Source organism: Chrysemys picta, unplaced genomic scaffold (assembly GCF_011386835.1).
Source record: "Chrysemys picta bellii isolate R12L10 unplaced genomic scaffold, ASM1138683v2 scaf2096, whole genome shotgun sequence".
In the NCBI taxonomy this organism is placed as follows: domain Eukaryota; kingdom Metazoa; phylum Chordata; order Testudines; family Emydidae; genus Chrysemys; species Chrysemys picta.
In genome coordinates this window covers 1-10,000 of record NW_027054800.1, presented here as the reverse complement: position 1 = coordinate 10,000, position 10,000 = coordinate 1, and the positions used below count along the sequence as shown (strand labels likewise).

Below are 10,000 nucleotides of genomic sequence, written 5' to 3'. Positions count from 1 at the left end.
GGGACTGAGGAGAGCCTGGGACCAGATCCAGCCCCCCTGTTAAAGGGACCCCTGCTCTGTGGTTACCTATGAACCTGATGGCCGCTTGTCTAAGTGGAGTCTGTGGGTTCTCCAGAAAGGCCATGGTCTGGCACAGAAAGTTGTTGGCTCTCCCCTTGTAGCGCGTCAGCTAGGACCAGAACAAGGGAGCACAAGGTTATTAAAGGCCTTTCCGTCCCGCAGGCCGGGTTCCAGGTGTGTGGAGCGCACGTCCTGTTTTCACCCCTCTTTCCTGTGCCGGGGGGATCACGCAGAGGGACTACACCCAGGGCCAGGAGTGGTCCCAGGGCTGGGGCTCAGTGTGGGCACAGAGCTGGGCAATGGGGGGTGCCCTATCCACCGATTCCCCCGCTCCTACCACGAGGGCTGCGCAGTGAATGACCTGAGGGCTCCCTCACCAGGCAGTCACAGCTTTGCCAGGTATCCTTGCGCTGGATGAAGCCACCAAGCTGGTGCCACTTCAGGAATTCTGCCGCACTGCTGAGGGTGTCCCAACACACCTGCAAAACAAGTGGGGCCAGGGCGAGCCGGCCACGGTTACGGGAGCTGGAAGCCACTAGCCTCGTTACCCAGAGGCGGGGAGACCGTGCATGCTGAACGCTTCCCGGCCCCAGGTTGCTTGCGGAAGGGCGGCGGTGTGGCTAAGGCAATAGCTGGAGACCTGACTCAATTCCCAGCTCTCCCTGCAGGAACTCAGGCAAGTTGCTTAGGCCCAGGGCTGCAAAGGGATTTAGGTGCCTAATGCCTATGGGTGATCAATACTTTTGAGGCGCTAGGCCTCATGCTGTGCCTCAGTTCCCCACCTCATGGTGGGTAGGAGGGTGAATTCATTGGTGCTGGTGGCATTTGGCTCCCAAGTGATGGTGGCCATGAGCACTAGCATGTGCAGAGACACCTGGGGCAGGGGGAGGGGGGGCGGCTTGGGCATCTCATGTCTAGTACGGGCTGTCCGGGCCGCTTGGCCAAGGGCACACTGGGTCCTGCGCACCATCTGGAGACTGGGTAGCTCTGCTCCTGGTAGGGGCCATGGCCAGGGTTGTGCTCTTCCCACCAGCACAGCCAGGGAATGTGCGGAGGCCAGTGGCTGTAGGAGTGGTGAGGCGACCCCTCCCCCCACCCAATCTCTCAGCCTGGCTGCAGGGGGGGAGTGTTGGGCTCAGAGGATGCAGGGAAGACTCAGCAGTTGGGTGGGGCGCCATGGTCATGGCGCTACTGCACTCAACGTTCAAGTGATTTTGAGCGCCTGACTGTCACAGCACTGAGCACCTGCCCTCTGTCAGCGAGACCCTTTAAAGAGGGGGTGTCACATGCTGCCCCCTCAAAACAAATTACTGGTCACTCTGTAACGGTATCCGCTGCAGGCTCCAGCTCGTGGCCTCACCTGGGACACGTTGGGACGCTCATCATGCACGAGGAGGAGCAGCGGGACCAGGCTCTGGAGCACATGCGCCTTCATCCGCCTCCTGTCGAGCCCCCTTACAAGCTCCAGCAGGTGTTTAAAGAGGGTGATGGAGAGCACCCGGAGCCTGCTGGACACCTGCAAGAGACGACGTGGGGAGGAGACGCTGTGACAGTCATTCTCACCCAGCGGGGCGAGCGCTCACTGTGCCAGAGATGTCTGCCCTGCAGGGGGTATTGGTAACTCACCCCCAGCCATACAGCCACAGCTGGGGCCAGAGTCTCATGGGCATAGCGCCATTGACGGCAATAGAGATGCAGATTTTCACCAGTTGAGGGGCTGGCCTGGTAACTTCTTGGCCAGGGAGAGCAGTAAGGTGGGGTGAGACTGCCCCTGGGCTCTCACAGCCAGCTCTGGGCACACTGACATCAGCACACACCTGTGTCAGCCAAGGGGGAATGCACAGGGCAGAGCAGCGCCAGGACAGGGGCGGCAGAGAGGGAGTGATGAGGAAAGATTCAAAGAGCGAAGGAGGGGGTGTCGTTTGTCCTCCCGCTTTGCGGGCCCAGCTCACACTGCTGTTGACCCACAGCGGCCCTCTAGCCAGGCCAAGGTGGCCAAGCGTGGGGGGCAAATTCCTACACTGGTGTTTGTTCAAGCCACGCACAGGGACCTGGGGTGGATTTAACCCAGGGCCAAGGAGTGGTAAATGTGCAGGAGTTCCCAGATAGGGGGCCTTGGAAGCCATGACTGGAAGCCACCCAGCCTCCAGGGGCTCGGAGTGGGCTGAGGGTTGCCCCACTCCTGTGCATGGGTTTCTTGTTAAATCAGAGCCAGCCCCGCTTGGTCACATGGTGCTGCTGGGCCCCCGCCCTGCATGGCTGCTGGCAGAGCTGAACCAGTCCAGTGACCAGGGAGGCTGGGCGAGCTGTGCCAAGCAGGGAGAACCAGGAGCAATAGCTGGATGCTGTAGGGAGGGGCCACTGCTTTCTGGGAGGTGAGGCTGAGGGGGCAGCCTGGGGACGGGGTGACTTGAGCTGTTCTGGGAGTGGCTGAACCTTTAAACGGTGACCCCAATCAGCAGTTACATGTCACCTCCGGGCACCAGGTTCTAGACAAGGCAGTTCTCTGCGTGACATCTGTTGTAAAAGTGTTCATAAGTTCACCTCACCTCAGTCCCTGGAAAAATCATGGAGCAGGTCCTCAAGGAATCAATTATGAAACACTTAGAGGAGAGGAAAGTGATCAGGAACAGTCAGCATGGATTCACCAAGGGGAAGTCGTGCCTGACTAACCTAATTGCCTTCTATGAGGAGATAACTGGCTCTGTGGATGAGGGGAAAGCAGTGGATGTGTTATTCCTTGACTTTAGCAAAGCTTTTGATACGGTCTCCCACAGTATTCTTGCCGCCAAGTTAAAGAAGTATGGGCTGGATGAATGGACTGTAAGGTGGATAGAAAGCTGGCTAGATCGTCAGGCTCAAGGGATAGTGATCAATGGCTCCATGTCTAGTTGGCAGCCGGTTTCAAGCGGAGTGCCCTAAGGGTCGGTCCTGGGGCCAGTTTTGTTTAATATCTTTATTAATGATCTGGAGGATGGTGTGGACTGCACTCTCAGCAAGTTTGCAGATGACACTAAACTGGGAGGCGTGGTAGATACGCTGGAGGGTAGGGATCAGATACAGAGGGACCTAGACAGATTGGAGGATTGGGCCAAAAGAAACCTGATGAGGTTCAACAAGGACAAGTGCAGAGTCCTGCACTTAGGATGGAAGAATCCTATGCACTGCTACAGACTAGGGACCGAATGGCTAGGTAGCAGTTCTGCAGAAAAGGACCTAGGGGTCACAGTGGACGAGAAGCTGGATATGAGTCAACAGTGTGCTCTTGTTGCCAAGAAGGCTAATGGCATTTTGGGTTGTATAAGTAGGGGCATTGCCAGCAGATCGAGGGATGTGATCATTCCCCTTTATGCGACATTGGTGAGGCCTCATCTGGAGTACTGTGTCCAGTTTTGGGCCCCACACTACAAGAAGGATGTGGAAATATTGGAAAGAGTCCAGCGGAGGGCAACAAAAATGATTAGGGGTCTGGAGCACATGACTTATGAGGAGAGGCTGAGGGAACTGGGATTGTTTATTCTCCAGAAGAGAAGAATGAGGGGGGGATTTGATAGCTGCTTTCAACTACCTGAAGGGGGGTTCCAAAGAGGATGAAGCTCGGCTGTTCTCAGTGGTGGCAGTTGACAGAACAAGGAGCAATGGTCTCAAATTGCAGTGGAGGAGGTCTAGGTTGGATATTAGGAAACACTATTTCACTAGGAGGGTGGTGAAGCACTGGAATGCTTTACCTAGGGATGTGGTGGAATCTCCTTCCTTGGAGGTTTTTAAGGCCCGGGTTGACAAAGCCCTGGCTGGGATGATTTAGTTGGGAATTGGTCCTGCTTTGAGCAGAGGGTTGGACTAGATGACCTCCTGAGGTCCCTTCCAATCCTGATATTCTATGATTCTATGATTCTTTTAGCCTGTTTATCTGATTTGGCTGCGCTCTTCCTGTCTGGCCACTTCGTAGTAGGTTCTTGGAACAGTAGTTCTGAGTTGTCTTTCCATGAGGAGTTGTGCTAGACTAGATGCAGGAGCTGCTGTTGGTGTTGATCTGTAATTCAGAGGAGCAAGGAATGGATCTTCCTGCTGTCAGATGTTTTTGGCTGTCTGCGCAGCTCTCTCAGCCTCTCCATTCGCTTGTGAGTAATTTGGGCTGCCAGTGATATGAGCAAAATCATATTTCATTCAGACTGACTTAAATTCTGCTGCAGTGAATTGTGGGACATTGTCCATCACTAGTTGTTCTGGATACAGAAATGAGCAAACGTACACTTCAGTTTCTCAATAACACTGCAACATGTTATGTCTTTCAAGTACATTATTTCTATATAGCTGGAAAAGTAGTCCACAATGACCTGGCAATGATGTCCTCTGAATTCACAAAAATCTGCAGCTAGTCTTTCCCAGTTCTCTCTCTTGTAGAGGTGGTTGTTCACTGGTTCAGCATTGCCTCTTAAGTTGATTTGGACTAGATCACCTTTCAAAAGCCCAATAGCATCAGATCCTCAAGTTCTTCCATCTTTCTCACTAGGCCCATCATGGCTGCTACTCTGCAGCTGAGAAGGTTGTTGGTCTTTGATCTCATACACACGGAACGCAAAGCTTTTGTCTTTGTAAATTGGTTCGGTGCCCATGCAGTTCAAAATCCCTTGAGGGAGGGTCAGAGCTGTGTGACATCAGCTCTCGAGTCAACTTTAAAGTCAATAGTCTTGCTTTGAATATTCAATGTCACTCTCCAGGCGGGCGCCATGTCATCACAAGTGATAGATCCCAGAATCAATGGGTCTTGATTGTCTGCAATATGAGTCAACTCCCTGACTGCTTCAGTGCAACGAACAGCTGCAAAATGTCCATATTTCAGGCATTTATTACAGCATGCGCCTCTGGCTGGACATGTATCATCCCTTGGGATATGACTTTTCCACACCTTGTGCATGTAGACTGGCATTTGTCCCTCTTAGCCTGCGAATTCTCTCTCCTTACCTCAGGGATTTTATGAGAAAGACTTTTAACACTTAAGTGTCTGTTTGTAGCTTTTAAGCTAGTTGCAGGTTTTTCAATTTGCTTTTGCCTGTTGTTTGACTAATTCTGACTCTTGCTAGCTGTATAGCTGTGGGTAGAGTTAAATCTCTCTTCGGCGGTAGCTACTGTGAAAGGTTTTTAGCAGTGTTGTTATAGCTGTGACAGTCCCAGGATATTAGAGGTAGGTGAGGGAATATCATTTAGACCTCACCTGGCTTGTCTCTATGAAAGGTTTTTATCTTTTAACCCAATAACCAGCCTGTTTCTGAAATTTTCATGTTTTACATTCCCCAAATCACAGTTTTCAGCCAGGGGATGCAGAGGTCTTCTAAAACTTTCAACATTTTCCCCTGGTTCTTGAATTCTTTGCTGAAAACATGCTCTTTAATAAACCACATTTCCCTCGGTTATAAAGTGTGCATCAATCTTAACCACAACCCTTGCATAGTTGTCTTTGTGATGGTCTTCAGTAAAGTCAAAGGAGGTAAAGATATGCTCTGCGTGCTTCTCCATAGCCTAAATTAAAGTCAATACCTGTATATCCCCAGTTCCTTTGTGCAGCTTGTTTGCAATGCAAAATCGTGCCAAACATTGTTTCCAGTCTGTCCATTGTGAAGGGTTATGAAAAGTGACGTTCTCTGGGGAATCAGAGTGGGGCATGTTGATGAGGTCCTGCAAACTTCGTTGCTGTTCCTTCTGTCTGCAACCTGTGTTGCTGTTTTCCTTTGGTTTCTGTTCTTAGTTTACTCCTGACACCATATCATGTTCTGTACCAGATATGTACTGCCTACAGAGCTTGTTTACACACACCAGATGGACAGTGCTTAATTTGTAATGAAAGAGGTGCTGGGGCTCAAGCAATTTTTTTACAATCATAACTGATGCAGCAAGCCCAGAGGTGCCAGGGCTAAGCCCTGGCAAAAGTTGAGCACTGCAGATGGGTTCATCATAAGAACCGTTAATGCTCTGCTGGATACAGCTGAGGTTCATTGAAATAAGGTATTTTACAGAGCGTCACCTAGTAGTCGAACAGTATCATACAGGGTAACATGCCATTACACAGGTAGCCTGGCTTGTTTGCTAGACTCCATTCCATGTTAATCTTACTAGCCAGCTGCTCCTGCCCCCGGTGTCAGCTCAGAGCAGCCGGGCAGGCTCTGCACAAAACTTATGGGAGCGGTCTGGGGGCATCAGAGCTGCACTGCAGTGGGCATAGGCAGATGTTGAATTGGCACCTCGCTGGTCTTCCCTCCAGTTGTTGAGGCCTATTTGCCTTTCCCTGGTGATGGGCGTTGTGTTCATTAACGCTATTTGGATTTAACACCCCCCCCATAAAGAACCTGTTCTGTTCCCCCCGGGCCCGAGAGGGGTTTGGTTTAAAGGGCTCGCACCAGGGCGAGATCCTGCAGCTGGGGTCCAGGAGACCCTGGGAACAGCTTGAGCCGGGCCTGTGCCACTACTAAATAAAGAGCGGCAGGGTCCCAGCAAAGTTCGGCAGGGCTGAGGGTAGTATTTAGTGTTGTGAAAGCTGGGGAGGTGGGTGGACGCTCCAGGAGCCCCCACTGGGGGTTACCCCTAGAAGGCAGTAATGGATGGGCCCCTTTCTCCTGCCCACTTGCTGGATCTCACCATCCAGTGGGGGACTGGACATCAGTCTGGTGAACGTGTCGGCGGGGGCTAGTTTGTGGTTATGAAAGGCCTGGGGAGAACTAGGCCCTCCTTTGATGCTGCGCTGCCATGAGAACGAAGGGGAGAGGAAAGGGTGGTAGCTGCAGAACCTACAAACGGAGCCGTTTCCTTATGGAGCTCCCAGGCCAGCTGTGGGATTCCTGGCCAGGGAGAGGAGGGGCAGGATTTTCACCAGGGTACCATCACTTGTCACCCTGGAAGCCAGCAAGAGCATTGCTGCACCCTGTGCTGCAGAGGCCCCCTCACTGCATGCAGACTCAGGAATGCATGTCCTTCCACAAGGGGAGCCTTGTCCCCAGGCTGCCCTGATCCTTGTCAGCAGGCCTGCAGGACACAAGGGTTCCCATCCTTTCTGCCATACGCTCTGAAGGAGAGTGAGGTAGCAGAGGAAGGCGGGAATGGGCTCACATCATTTACAACAATCCTTTTTCTGGCTAGGACCATACACAGGCCCTGCTAGCCCACCCGCCAGCCCCCATTCACAGGTCCGCAGTTTGAACGGTCTCCTATGGGCCACCAGGCCTTACATCATCAATGAAAGGCAGGAGTTTCTCAGCCACTTGCACAGCCGCGCGGCTGGCGCTCTGCCTGTCCATGCTGGCAAGGATGTTTTTCAGCACGGTGATGGCCTCGGCGATGATGTCCCTGTCTACCTCCTGTAGTTGCTCCAGGACCTCTGGCAGCAGACGCTGGAGTTTCCCCACCTGCGTGAAATGAGGAGCTGCTTTACAAAACACCCTCCAGTGACCCACAAGCCATTTCCAAAACAACGTCCACCTCCCCTGCAGACAGAAGCATGGGAACTAAGGGGGTGCTGCAGCACTCCCAGGTTTTACACGGGGCTCTGCTCCTGGCCCCGCTCACAGGGTCCCAGCTGCCAGCCCTGCGCCAACCCCCATCTGTGGCCCCAGCCTCGGTCCCCTTGCTCCATCCACCTCCCCCGCCCCCGGCTCCTGGAGCCATGGCCCTGCTCCTGAGCCCAGCTCTAGGGGTGGCAGGGGGTGTGGGCAGGGGTAAGGTGGGGTGCAGCACCTCCACTATAAAAAGTCTTCCAGCGCCCCTGCCTCCAGGTGACATGTTAGAACCTCAAAGCCTTTGCACAGCCAGCTAGGATCACGGGCAGCAGGCCCGGCTACCTGCAATATAAGCAGCTGCTTCCTTGTACCCCAGATCTCAGGGGATGGTATTTATTAGCGGGTATCATCTGTGGAAAGTTCTCTGCACAACACATTGACCCCAAATAAATCAAGTCTATTATTGTTATAGGGGTTCAAATAGCACCTCGAGGGCCTATCTGCAATCAGGGCTTGTGCTGGGGGATTTCCAGGCACAGTAAGAGACGTCCCCTGCCCTAGAGCTTACAGGCTAGGCACACAAAGGAAGGATTTCTATCCCCATTGTACAGACATGGAACTCAGGCACAGAGAGGCTACGTGACTCGCCCATGGTCACCCAGAGAGTCTGGAAGAGCCAGGAACCGAACCTGGGTTCTCCCGAGTCCCTGTCCTTACAGCCCAGCCTAGAGGAGGGAGCCAATTTTGCACACGAGTTCTAGGGTTGGTCTGTTACTAAAAGCCAGATTCAATCATTTCTGTATTTGGTTTTTGAACCTTTCAAAGACAGCCCCACAAAACATTTTTGGAGAGGGTCCAGAGAAGAGCTTGAGAACATGACCTATGAAGGAAGGCTGAAAGAATTGTGTTTGTTTAGTTTGAAAAAGAGAAGACTGAGAGGGGACATGATAGCAGTTTTCAGGTATCTAAAAGGGTGTCATAAGGAGGAGGGAGAAAACTTGTTCACCTTAGTCTCTCAGGATAGAACAAGAAGCAATGGGCTTAAACTGCAGCAAGGGAGGTTTAGGTTGGACATTAGGAAAAAATTCCTAACTGTCAGGGTGGTTAAACACTGGAATAAATTGCCCAGGGAGGTTGTGGAATCTCCATCTCTGGAGGTATTTAAGAGTAGGTTAGATAACTGTCTATCAGGGATGGTCTAGGCAATATTTGGTCCTGCCATGAGGGCAGGGGACTGGACTCGATGACCTCTCGAGGTCCCTTCCAGTCCTAGAATCTATGAATCTATGAAAATCTCAACCGGCATCAGGGAAAAAAATGTGTCAAATACAGGCTAACCGGTTCCGGAAGAAAAAATGAACCACAAGCAAGTGAAAAGCAGGCTGAGGCGCGTGGAACGATGGGAATGGTGTATGACAAAGAATGACAGTCACGCCCTCTCCACGTCTGATCGAATCGTAGTCCGGGTTTAATAAACCGGACTGACCCGCTATTCTCAGGGTAAGTAAATTATCATTAGTGAGAGTTGCCTTCAGATTGTCTCCTCTTGACCAGGCTGCCAGATCTGTGTATTTAAGCCAGCAAAAGGCCCCTGTAGAGCTCTTCAGAGGAGCAAGTGCTGCGGGACAGAGCCGTGACATCAACAGTTAAAACCTATGAGGCTTTAAAAGGGGATTTGTAGGAAAAAATGGTTCCTAATTGAAGCGAAATGGCTCTGTCTGGGCGTCCCTGATCACTGGTGTCGCCAGCATTCCCTGGGGTCTAGAGTCCACAGCTCTGCTGCTAATCTAGTGCTAGGGTTCTTTGGATCACAGAGACCCCAGACACAATCAGGCCCGGCAGTGCCAGGTACTGCACACACCCAGAGACACACCCTGCAGGAGCCAGGCTTGGAGACTTGCCCAAGGTCACCAAGCAGGTCAGTGACAGAGCCAGGAATAGAAGCTAGGGCTCCTGACTCGAGGCCAGGGCCATGTCCCCATGGAAGGTTTCAATGACCCCAGCCCTGCAGCAGCTCCCTGCGGTTCTGGGTTTATCCCCCAGCCCTCCTCCCCTCTCACCTTCTCTGGGCACAGGGACAGGTTCAGGAGGCCTTTGAGCGCCAGCCAGCGCACCACAGTGTTGGGGTCTCTCAGCTGCCCACTCAACTGGTCCAGGATGGCGTCTTCCTGCTTATTGCCAAGGTCAGGGCACTGGAGGAGCTAACACACCAACAGCGAAACAAGCTAGAGAACGGGGCTGGACCCTCACGACTCATCTCTGCCAAGGGGCCCTTAGCTCCACCTGCCACGGGCACGGCATGCGCTGTACGCCGGGCACCGCGATTGGTCACCGTGTGTGCCCCACTGAAACGCTGCTAGCGCAACGGGCCCTCGAGGCTCCAGACGAGATCAAGGCCTACCCTGCTCCCTCACTAAGGCTCAGCTGCATGCGGAGCAGGGAGGGAGGGGGCT

General features: G+C 52.8%; 1 protein-coding gene across 1 annotated transcript; it reads right to left on the bottom strand.

The window, feature by feature from the left end:
• Positions 1-66: 66 nt before the first annotated feature.
• Positions 67-9,760, bottom strand: LOC135980180 (maestro heat-like repeat-containing protein family member 6; the record flags this gene model as incomplete). Its single annotated transcript, XM_065580231.1, has 5 exons — positions 9,608-9,760; positions 7,281-7,457; positions 1,421-1,576; positions 438-539; positions 67-169 (listed from the first exon to the last, which is right to left on the bottom strand). Coding segments are annotated over exons 2-5 (430 nt in total), but the record flags the coding sequence as incomplete, so codon positions are not given.
• Positions 9,761-10,000: the final 240 nt, after the last annotated feature.